Below are 20,704 nucleotides of genomic sequence, written 5' to 3'. Positions count from 1 at the left end.
TTTACAAATTTAATTAGAATTTGTATGTTTAATAACAACCGTTAAACAAAAATCTATGAAATTTTACTATAATCCATTACTTATCCAGAAAATATTTGAATTATCATAATTTATAATAAAACACAAAACATTAGTATAATACTACTTATTTTGAAATATTAATAAACTGCAATTAAATCCTCATAATTCATATATAATTGTATATAATTTAATTTAAATTTGTTGTTATTTTCAGATTGTTAAGTGTACAAACCCTGCTCAAACTGTCTTGTTTAAGGGATGTATCCAAAATAGAACGCCACAGGTGCCATTTTCCGGATGGACGAGAGGTAAATATTATAATATTATAGTGTCATATAATTACAATGAAAAATGAAAAATGAAAAAATATAACTTGTATCGATTAAAAACTATTTTCATAATTAATAACAGAACACTTACTTGTATTTAAGTCATAATGTATTTATTTTACCACACAATTAAAAAAATGTTAGTAAAGTATTGATTTAATCACTTTGTATTATTATTTTAGAGGGTTAACGTGCTTGAGCCCTCTCCAGCAGTCCGGAGGGGGCAGGCCGACGAGGGTATAAGAGGTGCACTCGACCATGTCCATTGCTGACACCGATTCTTCATTCTCCAGTGAAGAAAAAAGCCTATTCCGTCCGTTCACCCGCGAATCACTGAGGGCCATCGAACAACGCATAGCTGAAGATCATGCTAAACAGAAAGAACTTGAGGAAAAAAGAGCTGAAGGGGAGGTGAGTTTGGTTGAACTCTGGCCAAATCTGCCGGAGTCCATCCCCATGTTCTCGTCGTTAAATTTTAACCCTACTACCATATTTTTGGAAGCGTAATTTATAGCCAAACACTTTTTGACGTCCAAAATAAAACTACAATTAGCTTTAAATGTGATTTAAATGTGGAATTTAAGACGGAACTAGTGTGTATCCGTGCCAAGTTTTGGAAACGATCTAATATTAATGTTGTTTGTTTTATTATTTGACAACAGCCCTTGCCATGGAAGAGAAATAAAAATAAAGACGTAAGCAAGTAGAAAAAAAAAATAGAGGACATATTTTATAATTAGGCCACAAACTAGGCTAGAATTCATACATTACTCATATTATCTTATGATGTATAATATGTACATATTATATACATTATACATTTATTATATTGTTACCATGTACATACTACGTACTAATTTACTTGCTACTTAATATTTTTAGCAAATGTACAAAAGCATGTCATCACACAAATTCTTAGTATCACATACCATAATATCAAAGTAATACATATTATTATACTTAATTAAACATAGTATCATGAGTCATGACCATGAGCTTAACAAACAAAACGTTTGTTATAAAAGATTTATACATTTAAATATATTGATACATGCCTATACTATATTGTAATGTACATTTATTTAGGTCTGTATTATAATATTAAAGTAGTTATTGTAATTTACTAAGGTGCGCATATTTATAGTTAAAGTAGTTTCTAGAATAGTTTTGCTAGACTAAACGCAAGTTAGCACTTTCGAAATAAAAGGAATGAGCTATACTATTATAATAATATAGTAATATTACACTAAAACGCCATAATAATTATCATTAATTGAGCTGATTAAACTTGATTAATACGAAAAATAAATATAATATAATACATCGTAAAATGATCAGGGAATAGCTGTAAGTGCGTTTTGGTTAAACTAAAACAATAATATTGTGTAACATAAATAATGCATTTAATTGTAGTTTAAAATTATATTAATCGTTACTATTTTATTGATAAATATATTATAAGAATAAATTATTAAACACTATTCATTAAGCAATTTTAAAGAAATTTAAAAAGCAAATAATAACTATAAATTTTATAATAGATATTAATTTAAATTACTTTTTAAGTTCTTTGAACAAATTTTAATTGAAAAACCAACAAACATAATATAATCACAAACAATTGGATTGCATTAAATATGTATAAATTATTTTTTATTTGTTTACCTACATATTTCAATAGATTTTATTTTTGTTTGCTAAATATCGAATAATACCTATATTTTAACGTTAATCATAATTGTAGGTATTTAATTTATTTTATTTGTAAAATAAATTTCAATTAATTAACGAAGTTAAACATATAAACCACCTGAAATGAGTGTATGAATGGTTCTATCTCCATATACACGTTACTGGTTAAATTTATCTTAAGATGATTTTAATGAGTTTTAATAGCTTAGTATTGCATAAAAAAAAAATCTAATAATAACAAAAGTTTACAATTTATGTATAATATGACTTTAAATAAAATTGCTTTCATTAACTTTCATAATACAACCAAATGTAAAGATTTGGGCAAAAAAATTGACGATCCAACAAACGTAATGATGTTTGTTACTTATCATTTTCGTTCTAGGAAAAATTGTTGAATTTTGTTTTAAATTTTCTGTGTTAAAAACAATTCTATCCATCGCTAATATTTCTGAAAATGTTTAATTATTAAACACAGCAAATAAAAAAAAACGGGTTTAATTAATAGTTACATTAAATCGATTGCCTACTCTACGACGAAAAAAATGTTCACGACCTTTAATAACTTGAATGCGCAAGCTACGATTGTGGTCTGTGCCTTAATAATAGGAACGCATTGTATTGTATGCCGATCCGGTGTACTATGGTGTACCAGGTGATGACGTGAATAATTTGCGTTCACATTGTGGTCTAACACAATGTAGTGCAACTTAACATGACAAAATCGTGTCGTATCGAATCGGTTAAATCGTATAAAATATTTGCCACCAACTCGATGTACGTAATTATAACGTCAAAATGCATTGTGAATTGCGCTAGTTGGACCTCCACATTTAAGTATATACCTATGATGTGCATTACACACGTATTTAGAAAATATAATTGATATACGTGATATAACAGTTAGTACAGAAGTTATTTACATCGATTTTAAATTGGGAATAAAACGGAATTTTCTATATTACACCCGTTATTTATCTATGATCTATGACATACACAAGCGATGGTCGTTTAGTAGAAATAACGTTCGCACAGGTATTATTAAAAAATATTAAAATATACTGAATGGTCATTGATTTTAGTAATCGTACAAAATTATACTTAACAAAAAAACACGTTAAAATTACATTAAAAAAAAATAAAACTACAATGAATTAGGCGAATAATACATCGTCTAAGAAACATTATACGTTAAAATACACCATGGTCGTTTTAGTTTATAGATATCATAATACTATCCAAGGCAGGAGAGTAAATAACGTCTAGAATTTTGATATCGTCAAGTGTATAGTATACAGAATTATAATCATTTTTAGATGGTCGCAAAAATTAAATTCAGTAGCATGGGATCCAGGCGAACCCTGGATACTCCATCTCTAATTTTGCCTTTGATCTGTAACATACGTGTTCACAACATATCATTAACTATTATATTAATATAACACGCTAAAACAACAAGTATATAATAGCTGCTGCATCATCGTATAATTTGTAACCTTATAGTATATGATTTTGTTTTTATTATATTAAATAGTACCATACTATTATAATATCAACATAGATATTTGCGAACACAGTTTCATCACTGGTGAAGCTCGCCGATTAATTCCTATAAATTCGATAGTCTTTATATTGTTAACAGGTTCGGTATGAGGACGAGGACGAAGATGAAGGTCCCCAGCCGGACGCTACTCTGGAACAAGGAGCTCCGCTGCCGGTCCGTTTGGTCGGCACGTTTCCACCGGAATTAGCGTCCGTACCTCTCGAGGATATCGACCCTTACTATCACAATCAAAAAGTAAGCTCGGTCAGGGTTTATTTACGCTACTATGGTCTCCGCCGCTGTTGAAACCCATCTGTGTGGTCTCCGGCAACGGTTGTGAAGGCAGTGGCGGAGCGGACGCTCCTTACATATTTAATGTCATATAAACATTTCAATACTATTATAGTGTTCCCTATGACATTACAAAAACAACCGTCCATCATTTTGTTGTTTTTGTTTCGCAGACTTTTGTAGTAATTAGCAAAGGAAAAGATATCTTCAGGTTCAGCGCCACCGATGGCCTCTGGGCACTCGACCCCTTCAACCCTATCCGCCGGGTGGCTATTTACATATTAGTCCACCCGATATTTTCTGTAACAATCATCACTACTATACTTACAAACTGTGTGTTCATGATAATGCCCCCAACTCCGACTATTGAAGCGTCTGAGTAAGTCGATTAATAATAATAAAACTTTTTTTTGTAAATTTTACTGTTTATTTGTTAAATTTTTGTTTTTGTTTTTATTTCATTTGTATTATTACTGTTATTGTTATTGTCATTATTATTATTGTTATTATTACTATTATTGTTATTGTTATTATATCCTATAATAATATCTAATACTCACACATATATTATATTATGTTCCAATTTATATTCTTATTCAACCTTAGGTTTATATTATTATATTTTATTAGAACTTAACAAAATTTATATAACTAATGTTTATTATTATTATTATTATTATTATTATTATACGTTAGTGAGTCTTAGCTTATACATACTAGATCGCTAGAAAACTTGGTAAATTGTTGAGGATAGTGTTATTATGTGTATGTAGCGTTAGGATGATTATTGATTTTTATAATTTATGTTTCATATTGTAATCTAATCGTTTCCAGAGTAATATTTACCGGCATCTACACATTCGAATCGGCTGTGAAAGTAATGGCCCGAGGTTTCATATTAGAACACTTCACCTATCTTAGAGATGCATGGAATTGGCTAGACTTCATTGTTATTGCATTAGCGTGAGTAGTAGAAGTAGATTTGTAGATACCTACCGTTACTAGGGCGATATAACCACAATTGAAGACATAATGTATTTTGTTTTGACGGCAGAAGAGGGGAGGGATTAATGTTAGCAAGGTGCTATAATACATATGATAAAATCAAAAATGGTGAATATTGTTTGCATTTAAAAGCAAAATTTCACTTTCAAAAAAAAAAAAAAAAAAAATACAATAATTGAAAATGGGAAATTACTTTTTTGTTTTATTTTACGTACTTACTTGTGTTATTAATGTCAATAGACGTATTTATCGATACATTATTATTGTTTTTGTATCGAATTTCAAAATATATATATATATTTTGTTTATAGTTTAGTGTAATCGTTTTTATTCGGAATTTAGACCTATAGCTGATACTATTTAGAATCGGGTTTTAAATTGAACATAGCCATATTAAAATATATATGTTTATGTATATATATATTATATTTACATACATATAGTATATATTATTATTTAACTAGTATACTTAGCGTATAGCCCTTTGTTTTAGAAGGTAGGTTTAAATATTTTGTGGACTATCGGTATCCAAATATTAATTAGTACAATACAATAACTTAATTATAGCATGTGTAGTTAAATATTGTAATTTTCAGTTACGTTACTATGGGTATAGAACTTGGAAATTTAGCGGTTCTTCGAACATTTCGAGTACTGCGAGCGCTCAAAACTGTAGCCATTGTGCCTGGTAAATATAAAATGATATAATTATATATTATACTAACATGCTTTTTTGGCCTTATATTATATTGTTAAAATTCATTTTTATTTAGAGATAAAGATGTAAAATTGTGTTCATTTATGTTTTTAGGATTAAAGACTATCGTTGGAGCTGTGATAGAATCCGTGAAAAACCTCAGGGATGTCATTATATTAACAATATTTTCACTATCTGTGTTCGCATTACTGGGATTACAAATTTATATGGGCGTATTAACACAAAAATGTATAAAATATTTTCCTCTTGACGGCTCAGCTGGAAATTTAACCAATGAAAATTGGTTTGCGTTCATGTCGAATAAATGTATGTTAACATGTTATTAGTTATTTGAGTATAATGTAATAATTATAATCTTATTCGTGTGATTTAGCTAACTGGCAACCTAATGAAGATGAACCAGATGAGTATCGATTATGTGGGAACGGTACTGGCGCTGGGTAAGATTATTTTGTTATATATATATCAATATTTTAATAACAATTGTTATTTATTTGTATTTCTGTTTTAGACAATGCGATGAAGGTTATATGTGTATCCAAGGCTTTGGAGGAAATCCTAACTATGGATACACAAGTTTTGATACATTTGCGTGGGCTTTACTATCGGCATTTAGATTAATGACCCAAGACAACTGGGAAGCATTATACCAACAGGTAAGTTAGCAGACTATAAAGTATATATATTTGTTTATATTTTATTAGTATACTTTAAAAGTTGAAAATAATATCTGTATACATTTTATGTAAATATATATTATGATTGAAATTATTATTATTATGTCGTTCTTGATTCTTTTGCATCTAAAAAATTATAAATGTCCTAATCTAGGTGTTAAGAGCTGCCGGACCATGGCATATGTTCTTCTTCATTGTGATTATATTTCTCGGTTCGTTTTATCTTGTCAATTTGATATTAGCCATCGTAGCAATGTCGTACGACGAATTGCAGAAAAAAGCTGAAGAAGAAGAGGCAGCCGAAGAAGAAGCTATCAGGGTGAATTTTTGTTCACAATCGAATTTTAACCCCCCAAACGTGTAATAATTCACGAGTTTTGTATAATGTGTAGGAAGCGGAACAAGCGGCTAAAGACAGAGAGGTCCGGAGGCAAGCTCACGAGGAAAGAGTGGCGGAACGTGCGGAGAGAGCGCGACACGTCACCCAACATCCGAAATCGCCTTCGGACTTTTCGAGCCAAAGTTACGACAATATGTTTGGCGGTGGTCAAGACCGAGGGATTGGCAATGATCATCATAGAGAGAAAAATATGAGCCTGCGATCGATGTCGATCACGAGCCATGACAAACATTCGGACACCGGGAGTGTGGATAGGCAGAGCGGCAAAACAAGAAAAGTACTACACTTGTACGACTTACGGTCGAGTTGAAAAAAAACTCTATGATGAATTTTTAATCACTAATACTTACAAGTATTTTTCCTAAATATCTAATGTCATTTATTTTAACATAAATAATATATAGCAAGATAGTCTTATAGTATATGTTTAATATCAAAAATATATACAACCCGTATATTCATTGAAATTTATTGGTTTTAAATAATATGCATATGTAATCTTCATAAGCTTTGATCATCAGTTAACAATAGAGTTTTTTTTGCTCAACACTACAGTTATACAGATTCAATTTTTTTCCCTGAAAAATCTGTCACGTTTTCATTTTGATTTCAGGCAAGCCTTAGCCTGCCGGGATCGCCGTTCAACATCCGGCGGGCGTCGCGTGGCAGTCACCAACTGTCACATCGGAACGGTAGACCGAGGTTTACCGGAGCGGATACCAAGCCATTAGTCTTAAACACGTTACTCGACGCGGAAGTAAGTGCGAAAGATAGTTTGAAATTCTGACACTCTGTTTCGATTCTACGATGTTTGAATACAACACAGAATAAAACTAATTAGCCAACGCGATGCACCCTAGGGGAGGAGCATTCCGGACAAAGTTTTTTCCTTAAAGTTTTGAGGATATTATATTGTTTATTATAATATTTTTATTCTTCTGATCGTACTATACGATTTGATAAAAATTGAGAATTTTAAAAGATAATGTAAATAATAATGATTGATTTTTTCATTACACAATATTTTTAGATTTGTAAGATGGTGACTAGGTCGCTTAGGTCGGAGGGTCGTTAACCGTGTCCTTTGATCGATAATAACTATATTACAGTCAACTACTATCGATATCATAAAAGTTTAATTAGTGGTGATTTCGTGTATTAGTGTGTAAGGGGAAATAGGAAAATTTGTATGCTCCCACCACCTCTCCCGAACAAAAATTCTGAATACGTGCTTGAAACTTTCAGGAACATTTACCGTATGCCGACGACTCAAACGCAGTGACGCCCATGAGTGAGGAGAACGGTGCCATCATCGTACCCGTATCATACGCGAACTTCGGTTCGAGGCACAGCAGTTACACGTCACACACGTCCCGAATTACGTATACGTCGCATGCGGATCTGTTCAAACCGCCTATGACCAAAGAGAGGCAGTTGAGGTCGCGGTCGGCCAGAAACTATTTCAATCCATCTGATCAGAGATACCATCGAGACGTAAGTCATTCAGATAGTAATAGTAATACAGACACGCTTACGCGCATCTACTATTACTAAACACACTAACCCGATCGCATTGGGTTTCAGGACGATTACGATACGAGTTCCATGTCCAAATCGAAACAAAAAGTGGACGAGTGCGGTTACAGTGATTCACAAAAGCACACGGTCGTCGACATGAGAGGTAAACTGGTTGCGTTCAAATAACAGTTATGCTGTGTATTATTATTATATGGAGATTAAAGTCGTTTAAACGCAAATCCCTTCGTTAGATAGTGCCTCATAGATTATTTTCTTGTTTATTAACTATTTTATATTAAAATGTATTATATTTTATTATAAAACTGTATACTATGTCTGTTATATTTTAAATGTTTATGTCTTTTTTAAAACTACTTGCATATTTAATTTATACCTCTTTACTACATATAAAATATATATTTTAAATTTAGCTCAATTTTTTTTTCATTCCTATACCCACCGCTGTACGAAAATGATAGTGGTGCAATAATTATAATGATCTGCAGCAGATGTAATATGTTTATATTTTATAAAATATTGTTTCAGATGTTATGGTGTTGAACGATATCATCGAACAGGCAGCCGGACGTCAGAGTAGAGGTAGCGAAAAAGCAGGTATGCAATAAACCAATAATAAATTCGTATACATATTTCTTGTTGTTTTTGTTGTCGTTGTTGAATGTGTGTAATAATAATAATAATGTAATTACTTATGTCTTATGTTTATGTCCTATACTTGTCATGTTTGTGATAATGTAATATATCTCCCAAGACAAAAAAAAAACGCTGTATAAACAACATATTGCTATCACCCTGTATATATTTGCATGTTAAATGTGCTCATATAGACTCATACACCATAATGTCAACACGATTAAATTGTCTTTCACCGGAAGTAGTACACTTCGTTCTATTGGTTCTTCTTATTTTAGAGATGGACATCTTGTAAATAAAATGGATACTATTTATTAAATACATACAAACCCGTTTACTCTAAAAATATAAGATAGGTACCATATACTCAATACTGCATCTAATTTACATTTTTTTTTTAATTTAGTTTTTTTTTTTTTCAAAGAAAAACTACTAAAATACTTCAATATAACTTATCTTATAATAATTTTTAATTATATATACTTACTAATATTAATACTACGAATGATTATAATATAATATCTAAATATCTCTGTCAGAAATCTAGATAGTAAAACCAATTACCAATAAGTAAATGACCTACGCATAACCAATATATATTATATTATTTGCATTCAATAATATTCAATTTTCTTTTTGTTACATTATTACGAGTAGTACTATATACTCTAAATTTCCAATCTTTTTAATTTTTTTTTTATGACTGATTTTGTGATTTCTTCAATTAGCTATGGAATTAACATGTAGCAAATTAAAATTTATTTTATATTAAACATTATTTTCATATTAAATCTAGTGCAATAAAAAATATTTAGTTACAAAATATTTACTAAGGTTAACAAATATCAAAGTTACAGGGGAAAAACATATTATCCAAGAAACATATCTTGGATACTAGTAGGTACCTATTATACAGCCCATCCTTGAACTAACATTATGTCCACAATAGAAAAAAAACACGAACATGTGTGCAGTACAATATTATTATTATTATTATTAGACAAAATGTGTTTCTACTATTTATTACTCTTAATATAACTATAATTGCTAATCAGTACTTTTGTCTATGCATGAAAGTATAATATGGCGTTTAATTCTTCTCCTTCTTGAAATGAAACATAAAGATCCAAGAGTCTGCGACCATAATAATATTTACGTGAACGTAAAATTATTGTTAGTTAATATCGTAAACGAAAAATGATAATCTCCAAATTTTTCAACATTTAACGTATTACTACGTTGGATTTTTTTAAATTATCAAGGAGTATTATATGGCGTAGATTAATATCTTTTTTAAAATATGAATATTATTTTGGTAGTACTTATAGTTTGTACATTTTAATTTTATTTGGGTATATCTAGCTTACTAATTTAGCTACTAATCAAGCTTCGTAATATATTTTATTTTACTTATTTTATGTATTTTAATATATTATTAATCACATTTTATGTGTAGATTGCAAATTATAATAGTTATCACTAGAAAAAAAATGTAATTGTTGTTAAAAGTACTTAGATATGTTTATTGTAGTTAGAAATAATTATATAATATACAGTTAGGTTTAATAACATAAGCAACGTATAAGTTATTATATTTTCATAAATTATTTTACAAGCCAATTTAAACTAGTTAAAACTTTTACTTCTAAAATATTTAATATCAATACGAAGCAGTAAATCACTGAACATTTTTAAATGTTTAATAATTAAATCCACATTTACCCTTTTATTTTAATATGACGTAATACAAATAAAATATGCTACACTAATATATGTATATTCACTAAGAGTTTGAAAATAGGTTATAAATTAATCTTCAAATTATATTAAACATAATAATTTTCACAATATAATTGTTCATACATATCGTAATTTATTATAATATTTTAAGTTTTATCGACTTTTTGATTGAATATAACTGAGTGATTGATGAACATATTCTCATTATAAACTGCCAACTTTTATAAAAGGTTAATGTTTTATAATTAATAAATAAATTCATATTAACTTGTTTACCCTACACTTCAAATATAAACTAGAGCACAAACATATTTAAAGATATTTACTTTATAAAAACCTTTATTTAAATTTCCTATAGTTGTAACCTATATGTTAAATCGAATATTTTGCACTTAAACAAATTAAAAGAATCAATAGTGTTTTTTAACTATAATATATTTTAAAACCTTTGTAACGTATATACAGTTCCTTTAAATATAATTTTACCTTTTTTTTTTTTTTTCCCGGGGAAAATCGACGCACGGGAGGGAACCGCTTTCGCATTACTTCCTCCCAAATATAATTTTACCTAAGATTATTTATACCTACCTAATTAATATAATATTACACAAGTTTATCTAATTTTATTAGGCGGATAATCAAAATATGAATCGACAATTGTTAAACAAAATATAATCTTAAATTAAATAATTATATAGGTAGTTACTAAATAAGTTAACTTTTTTTTATCTACAAATATATTTTGATTTATTCACCACCGTGTATTCATGCAACCAAATATGTTAACTTCCTAAGTACATATAAATTTGCTTGGAGGCTAAATTATTATATATTTTTAATATTGCACTAATGTCAATTTATTAACATTTTATTGGCTTATATTTTTTTAAATTACATTAATAATATTGTAGATTCAATAAGTTTATCAAATGGACTTAATTTATTATTAATTGAATACTTTTTTTATACTTTACACGTATGTTTGATTAATATTTATCACTGGATAGAAAATTAATCTTTCAACATTTTATTTAATTTTATTGTAATAATTCGCTTGTATACGAGTATAAACATGTTGATATACATTAAAAAACTGCTACACTGATTCGCAATATCTTATTCTTGCAATGAGTCTTCTAAGTTTAAAGTATTTTATAAACGTAACCATAGACGTGACTACGGTGGAAGCAGAGGCTACATGTGAGCTGTCTATTCCATTTTTCTAAAAGCGCTGCCATTTAATCGATAGTCACGACAATATTTGCATATTTTTAATAACTATTTGGTTTCACTATGTGTTTTGGTACTTATATTTTTAATAGAAATTGGTGGTGTTATTGATAAAATAATACATTTGAAATTTTTTTACCAAATCGTAAAGCCATATTATGCAAAAAAAAAAAAATACATATTTATGAAAAAAAAACCTTACCTACTACTATTTCACCTTTTAAAATATATGCTTAAGAATACATGATTATCTCCCATGTTGTTTACTCCTACTAATTTTAAAAACAAAAGTGCTATAAATGTTGATGGCACTGGTCATTAAATGCTGCCTCTGCAGAATAAGCCTATAGTCATATTGCCTATGAGCGTAACATAGATGCATTTTTATTACAATTTATTACAATATTATAAAAATGTTAATCGAATGTTTTTAAATTTAAATCACCTATACTGACTACTGATTATTATTTTATATTCTGAGATAAAATATCATGCATAAATTATTATATTATCCTACGGCCTTTAGATTAGAGTTCAAATAATACATAATAATAGTTATTCTAGGACGTTTTAAAATACAATTTTAATGTGGTAATTTTTATAATTTTAAAAGACAGTGTGGATTTAATACATTTTTTCTTTTACAGACTCTTGAATAAAATATGTATTAATATGAAAATGGTAAAATAAATTATTATACTTTGAATTATGATGGAATAATATTTTTTAAACAATTAAAACAAAAAAGTGCTGAGATAGTAAATGTGTGTTATATTAATAGTAATAACGGGGGGTACTCTCGTGGGTGCATGGGGTACAGTGTCCACGGTGTACGTGTTTCCAACAGATGAAGATGCGGTCGACGGAGAAGACGAAGAGGAAGAAAATGAGGAACCCACTTTTCGTGAAAAGTTCCAAGTATGGTTATTGAAGTTCATCGACACGTTTTGTGTCTGGGACTGTGGATGGCCATGGCTCAAGTTTCAGCAAGGACTCGCATTCATAGTGTTTGATCCATTCGTCGAACTCTACATCACCCTGTGTATTGTAGTTAACACGTTATTCATGGCGCTCGATCATCATGAAATGGATCCCAAATTGGATTTCATACTCAACAAGGCTAACGTTGTAAGTATGACAATACGACATTAATAACAATATAATGTCTATCGATGGCTCTAAATCAACATGAAACGGTTGAAATGGATGTCGAGCTTACCGAATTTAATATTGAATTTCCTGCTAATTTTGAATGCGATAACAGTTTTTCAGTGCTACGTTCGGCGTTGAAGCAGCTCTGAAACTTATGGCTATGAGTCCTAAGTATTACTTCCAAATGGGCTGGAACATCTTTGACTTCATTATCGTAATTCTTTCTGTAGTAGAATTGCTCTCTGCGGGTTACCAAGGACTCTCCGTATTGCGTTCATTTCGTTTGGTGTGTATTTATTTTAGTGCCTAACGGTCACTATGCGATTAAATAAAATCACACTTAACTAATGATTTAAAATGTTTAACTATAGCTTCGAGTATTTAAGTTGGCAAAATCTTGGCCCACACTTAATCTTTTAATATCAATATTGGGTCGAACCATTGGTGCTTTGGGTAACCTAACGTTTGTGTTGTGCATAATCATATTTATATTCGCCGTTATGGGTATGCAGTTATTTGGAAAAAACTACACAGGTAATCTATAATGTTATCAAACAAACAAAATACGACGGATTGCAAATAAAATTGTGTTTTTTCACAGAAAAAATGTACTTATTCAAAGACCACGAGCTTCCCCGGTGGAACTTCACCGATTTTTTGCACTCGTTTATGATAGTATTTCGAGTATTATGTGGTGAATGGATTGAATCAATGTGGGACTGCTTACACGTCGGAGAACCAACGTGTATACCATTCTTCTTGGCTACTGTTGTCATCGGTAACCTTGTGGTATGTATAAGTACTGACAATGCATAAATGTGTATTACTTAGGGAAACATATTTAATAAGATGCAAACGGCGAGGTGGATGACAATTTTTTAGGGTTTTAAATGTGGCATAATATTACTCTCTTGAATTTACAATCATCATCCATTATCATTCGGCAATGAAGTTTATGTCTCTTACATAAACATTTTTATCACATTTAAAAGCCAAAATAATTTTTAATACATATACAAATTTAATAAATTGTATTTGTAAGATAATCTATGGAATATTCATAATTTAATTTTTGTTATTATGCCAAATAAATTATTATAATATTGATGTTATATTTATATATAACTAGTATAAATAACTATAGTTACAATTTAGTGATACTATACATGTATTATATGTATAGAAAATCTTTAATGTAGTTAACTTTAACGTTTAAAAAACAAATCAACATAATTATTTAATATAATACTAATTATCGCTTAGTTATTTTAAATTTCAATCATATACTTTATTAATATAGCCATTTATTTTTATATTCGTTATTTTTATTACTTTTTTACTTGATTTTGATAATTTTCTGAAAACATTAGCATATTACAATGACTAGTAAAATAAAAAAATAAACTATGTGGCGCAGATTCTAAAAATTTAGCCATAAAACAGATTGAATTATTCACTTGTTGTTTCTATAAAATTAATAAATTAAATAATTATTTTATGATAAAGCCTTGAAGCCACATGACGTATGCACTTACGCTCAAATAAATGATTTATTTTAGGTACTTAATCTTTTCTTGGCGTTGTTGCTGAGTAATTTTGGCTCGTCTAATTTATCGGTGCCTACGGCTGATAGCGACACAAACAAGATCACAGAAGCATTTGAACGTATTGGCCGATTCAATAAATGGGTGAAAACGCATATTCTGAACTTCCTCAAAGCACTCCGACTGAAAATCACCAATCAAATATCGGTTCAAACGTCAGGTGAGAAACGTTTAAGCTACATTTTGGCCTCATTTAAATTTCCCGTTGAATGACATAATCATAATTATTTTTCTATTTTTATGTTTCTATCGAAACTTACCAGAAAAAATAATGTATTCATATTTTGAGTACACCATCATAGCATAAAACGCATAAATTTACTAATGTTATACTTATATAACGTGTAACAGTGTACACAGTGTGACGTATATTTTTTTTTATACAATACACACTCAATATACTTTGTGAAATGGAGATATGAAATAACATAAATTTCTAAAACGAACATAATAATAATTATAATAACATGTGTATTATTACTATGTAATAATAAATTAGCGAATAAACTCATAGGTATCAACAAAATATATTTAAGCATGGTTTCTTTTAACCTATACTCTATAGTATAATGTTTATACCATGTTGTATAGGTTTATATTACAAACTAGCTGTCAACCGCGTGTCCCGTGCCCGTGGTTAGTTATTTGCAAATTGTGGGGCTGTTTCTTTGTCTTATGGTTATTTCCATCATAAAGTGTACATACCTTAAACCTACGCAAAATAATAATAATTTAAGGCGTTTATAAATTATCATAAACATACTTATATAGATAGTAAAAACAATTTTTTTCTCACATTTATATCATTATTCTTACACCCGGGTAATATATTATATAATGATATTATTACGTCGTTAAATGAATAACAATAATAATGATTATTAAACAACAACAATGGGTATAGCATTATGTGGGTTTTTGCATCATACAGCCAATCATCGTGCTACTGACTTACTATACTACTTTTCTATTGGTTATTATTATTATTATTATATGCATTTTAACCTATCTTAATATTACTCGAGTATCAAGATTAAGTTCGTCAGTCGTAGTTAGAACTCAGTGATCTATACTTCAAACCTCGCGGGACCGTTTAAAGCACCGAGCCGTTGTCTCATCTCATATACGTCGATAATAATAATTGATTTATCATCGATTCTATATACATATTCTGAGTTGGGTCGTGGGTGATTGCTTAACTATAGGTACGCTTTAAACAATTATTTATATGTTTTATAATATATAATAGGTACATATACGTCGAAATTTCTATTTTACAGGAGAGACACAAAACTTATTTTGTGTAACTCATTATGTTTCGTTTTTGTAATAAATGAAATAAAGATAAACATGCTGTTACTATATAGGAACACGTAGATATGTTTCGTTTTCACTCCAAATAGTGTGTTTAGATTCAAATATAACATGTTTCTGTAAAAATCTGAAAATACTAAAATATTGAACATGTTCCCTAACAAAAGTGGTATTATCAAACTGTCAGGTATAACAGTAAAAAAATTGTTGATGATACGTTGTAAGGAGTGGAATTGTATGCGTGACAAAAAAATCGAGACTTGTTTTATAGTATAGGTAGTTAACATGTAATGTAATACTGTTATGTCTATAGTAGCATCAATAAAAAAATAAATGATCACTTATAATATGTTCCTTATATTTGTGTATTGGTTGTTTATAGGTCGTGACAGAGATATTGACTTGCCTGTTGACGAAACAATTGTAGATGTTATTGCGCCATTTAAAGACACTAAGGAACCAGTAGAGATGACAATTGGTGACGGGATGGAATTCACGATTCCGGGTAATTTAATATTATTTAAAATATAGTATATTCCTTGGTTTATTACCATAATAATAAATGAATTTTCTCATAAATAAATAACATTATTTAACAATGCAATAAGTTACTGTAAAAATCACTTATTTGTAATATATTTTTTTTGGTTTTGGAAAATTATGATAAATAGTATACAGTAGAACCTCGAATAGACTAATATCTCCGATAAAGTATGACCACATTAACACATACATATATATGTATTGATTATTTTAACATTAATTGAAATTAATATATCGAAATATATTGCGAACCTATATCGAAATTAGATCATTTCGAAATCAATCAATAAAACAATAAAACTTATAAATATAATGTGCAATAATTTGCAATTTTGTTTTAATATAAAGTTAAGCTTTTTAATATTGTTTATAAAATGTTTATTTTATATTATAGTTTTTTCCCAATGTAAGATATTAATAATATTTATTATCCATCCACCAATAAAGTCAATTTTAAAATAACACTAATACACTGGTTCTTGAAAAATAACTACAAATAATTAATCAAATAAAGAATGAAAAACAAAAACTATAAATATATTCATCGACATTTAAAACCTATTAAATTTAAATCCGATAATAATTGAAAAATTATAATAAACAATAATATAATATAATTAAATAATATTGATATATTAGATAATTATTGTTATTTTTTTTTTATTAGCCCTTCTCGTACTAAATCCTGAAATTATATATTTGTATAAAAAGTTTAATCATATTATGGAATTATGTTTTATATCACCAAAAAAAAAGTTAGGCTGTTTTGTTAACACTGAATTTAGTTAGAGAGTTTTTCATTGAGATATATAGAAATATAATAATCTGTAAGCATGCATTATTTATACGTTTTTATTATATGTATATAGGTGATGTAAAACAAAAAATAAAAAAGAACCAAGTTGGGAATTCAATTGGAAATCATCAAGGGAACAAAGTTGGAAACGATTACAAAAAGGAAAGTTTCGACCTGGATAGTTTAAAGTAATAATAAATCAATTTATACAAATAAATTATGTGTTATTTAAAATATAAGTCTTACTGCTTTAAAAATAAAATTTTAATTTTAATTATTATTTACTGATACAAATGAATCAAAAACACATATTTGTTTTTCAATGCAGTTCAATTAAAATCGGGAATTTGTTTTACTGTATAGGTATCGAATGAAAAACGAAATTGAGTATATAATTTTAATAAGTGTGTTTTATTATAATTACTGTTTTAACTAATTAGATTCAATTTTTCATCAGCAATCATTCTCCAAGTTAAAAATCGAAACGTTTTTACCGCTCAAAAAAGTAATAACCCAAATAAAACACACACAGATAATTGCAAAGTCAATACATTCATCGCTCCACTCATAAAAAATGATAATAACTATTATTTTTTATTTTCAAAACATTTCTAAAAATTAAAATACTTAACTGAAAAATAATTAATATTTATTGTTTGTGTTATTATTTTTAATTTTTTTTTTTTTTTTGCATTTCAGATGCTAGCATATAATTAACGCGGCTGTTAGAATTGCTTCAGCCGGCTACATACCACGCTGTTTAGAAAAACAGCTCACTTTCTCTCTTTATTTCTTATGAAAATAATGAACAGATAAAAGAGAACCGAAACAAAGCACTGAGAATTTAAATTACTACATTTGTTCTGTAAGAAATGCCATAAATGAATTACACGTGCACTGTTATTGGATGAAAAATAAAAAAAATGTTTTTCGCCATGACTACTAGGGATCGAATTATTACATTTTTCAATGTAAATTTCAATGGGTATTTTTTTCTTTTCATTCGACATGAACAATTTATATGTCTGTAAGCGTTTAACAAATTTAAAACACAATCAAAAAAATGACTTGGTATAATCTAACGTTTCGATCCCTACTGTGCCAGATGTGATTTTTTTACGCATGTTTGAATATTTCCATTGCACATGCACTTACAAAAGCCTGTGGTGTTGTTTTAGGTAGGTCTGTGAAAATGACACTGAAGAGCTTAAGTTATACTCGCTAAAGTATATTCACACTTATTGTATACATTATACTGAACGTCATTTTGGTAACCTAAACGATAAAAACAACTTATTTAGTAATTAAGCTCGACACGCTTTTCAATATTGTAACACTATACAGTTTGACCAGTAAAACAGTTTTAGTTATTAGACTGTAAAATATAATACAATTAAAAATAATTATCTAAACACATAAAAACAATTCAGCAAACCAGGCTTTATTTGAGAGACCTTTGACAAAAAAAAAAATTATTATCTACATATACATTTATATATAATAATAATAAATACGCAAATACGCAGTTTAAAATAAAATGATCTGTGATATTTCTATATACGTCGTATCTGTGATTGAATTTTTATTTTATTTTCGCCCGTTTTTGTTTTGTTTGTATTTTGTTTTTTTGTCTAAGGACGAACACTTTTTCAAAAGGAAGTAAAATAATGTACATAACAAACGAATTTATTTGTAAAAATGTTTATTAATAATAATAATAATAATACTAAAAAATAATTTAACTTGTATTAATGATTTATAATAAAATAATCTACTATGTAGAGACTTTTCATTTTCGTTTTGGCTTGACCTTGTATTGCTTTAATTCAGTCCTATAAATATGTATTCATTTATTTATACATACGTGTTTAAAATATGGGATTTAACATTGAACAAGCTATAACACCAAAATGAAAAGAAAGAAATAACATCAAGCGCTTTAGATAAATTTAATTTATAAAAATATAATGAATAGATTTAAAAATAGTTTTTAGTTAAATTTGTTATAATCTGTTAAGTTTTTAGTTCAAGAATGTGTTAGGTAGATTAGAGTTACCAAAATGACGTCGCTTTCGCTTTAAAAGCATTAAATAAATATCAGTTTTTGGAGAGAAAATAATATTTTAAAAAAAACGAAGCGTAATACTTAATAATATAACCTTTTTTTCTTAAAGAACAAAAGAACAAAAAAAAAACGCTTGACTCAATCACCAAAAAACGCACAAAATTTTGTAACGATGCATTTTTATTGGAAAACAACCAATTAAACTCGTCCTAAACGCACTGTTATTTTTAGATTCAAAATTTGTACTACTGAAAAAATATTGAAAATCGTTTTGTTACACTTTTGAATATTGTTGAAAGTTTTAAGATTTAGAAAATATTGTAAAAAATTGTTAATTGATGGATGATAAGTATTGTGTAAACACCCTCTTACCTATAATTTTTGCTTAAAGGGTTAACAAAATTATTGTTTTTATGCATACTTTTTAAGAGACGTTATTATTATTGTTTCGGGGTAAATTTATACTAAACAAATTAATAACCAAATTAATTTAATTATATTGTTATCTGCTGTATCTGAGACAAGGACAACGCTGAATAATGTAAACAAAATATGTATGCGACGTTTTTCGCACCGGCATGTCCTTCCCTCTTTGGCGGTACGAAAATTGTCGGATAATATTGCCTACCTACGGATATTTTTTAATAATGTACATTTCATATTTTGCAATAATTTGTTTGTCTCTTTAATAAAAAAAATTGAGAAAAAAAAAAGTGTATTCTTTTAATCCCTCTATTTGAAGTTTGAACCATACATAGTTGTTCATGTATTATATTTATATAGATTTTATTTAAAATGTATCTTCTTCAACTTAACAGCCCTTGAAGAACTTGAGTTATAGTTTATAATGTATAACATTTACAATTTAGAATCTATTTACTACCAATATTATTCATATACTTACAGGATCTTCTAAACACAATAAAAGTCACGAAACAATGAATATTATACTCAGTAAATGTTACTTGTAGATGTACTACTCGTAGTACTCGTAATGTAATTAAACGATATTAATGATAAAATTAAATTATTATTTTATTATCATCATAATTTATTACTAACAATCATCAATATAATGACTATAAAAACACAATTTTATTTTTATTTTCCATTGCAGGTGTATATATTTAAATCTCATCTATAGAAAACCCTTGATATTTTATTTTTGTTATCATAAAAACTGCAATCATTATTTAAATAAAATAAATATTCAATTTTTTCTTCATTTAGGTAGATATATATTATATGCTATACATAATACAACAAGCAAAATTATATTTTTATTTATATACAATGGCTTGTTACAAGCTGCTTGTTGATGTAGATTGTAGAAGATATATCATTCAGGTATGACACTACGACGTGAATTTATAATTTATAATGGTTTAGAGTTTGACCTATTTATTGTAATT

The 20,704-nt window shown here is 28.1% G+C and overlaps 1 protein-coding gene across 4 annotated transcripts in view; it reads left to right on the top strand.

Annotated features, from left to right (window-relative positions):
* The window catches only part of LOC114121821 (sodium channel protein para), a 63,516-nt gene extending 43,511 nt beyond the window's left edge, over nt 1-20,005 (top strand). The window contains exons 2-25 of one of the 4 annotated variants that reach the window (XM_027984298.2): nt 236-329; nt 533-761; nt 1,013-1,045; nt 3,685-3,840; nt 4,050-4,255; nt 4,711-4,839; nt 5,478-5,569; nt 5,693-5,905; nt 5,973-6,039; nt 6,111-6,255; nt 6,431-6,595; nt 6,669-6,953; nt 7,290-7,433; nt 7,922-8,170; nt 8,261-8,357; nt 8,741-8,809; nt 12,639-12,946; nt 13,083-13,256; nt 13,342-13,504; nt 13,572-13,759; nt 14,530-14,734; nt 16,271-16,393; nt 17,301-17,415; nt 17,927-20,005. In XM_027984298.2, coding sequence (XP_027840099.2) covers nt 609-761; nt 1,013-1,045; nt 3,685-3,840; nt 4,050-4,255; nt 4,711-4,839; nt 5,478-5,569; nt 5,693-5,905; nt 5,973-6,039; nt 6,111-6,255; nt 6,431-6,595; nt 6,669-6,953; nt 7,290-7,433; nt 7,922-8,170; nt 8,261-8,357; nt 8,741-8,809; nt 12,639-12,946; nt 13,083-13,256; nt 13,342-13,504; nt 13,572-13,759; nt 14,530-14,734; nt 16,271-16,393; nt 17,301-17,415; nt 17,927-17,933 — 3,486 coding nt within the window. In that variant the 5' untranslated portion in view covers nt 236-329; nt 533-608 and the 3' untranslated portion in view covers nt 17,934-20,005. Of the gene's footprint in view, nt 1-235; nt 330-532; nt 762-1,012; nt 1,046-3,684; nt 3,841-4,049; nt 4,256-4,710; nt 4,840-5,477; nt 5,570-5,692; nt 5,906-5,972; nt 6,040-6,110; nt 6,256-6,430; nt 6,596-6,668; nt 6,954-7,289; nt 7,434-7,921; nt 8,171-8,260; nt 8,358-8,740; nt 8,810-12,638; nt 12,947-13,082; nt 13,257-13,341; nt 13,505-13,571; nt 13,760-14,529; nt 14,735-16,270; nt 16,394-17,300; nt 17,420-17,926 lie in introns of those variants that run through there. The other 3 variants (XM_050201789.1, XM_027984300.2, XM_027984299.2) reach the window with 3 other exon arrangements.
* The last annotated feature ends 699 nt before the right edge of the window (nt 20,006-20,704 follow it).

The sequence above is a fragment of the Aphis gossypii genome, chromosome 2 (assembly GCF_020184175.1).
Source record: "Aphis gossypii isolate Hap1 chromosome 2, ASM2018417v2, whole genome shotgun sequence".
In the NCBI taxonomy this organism is placed as follows: domain Eukaryota; kingdom Metazoa; phylum Arthropoda; class Insecta; order Hemiptera; family Aphididae; genus Aphis; species Aphis gossypii.
This window is presented reverse-complemented; position numbering and strand designations above follow the sequence as displayed.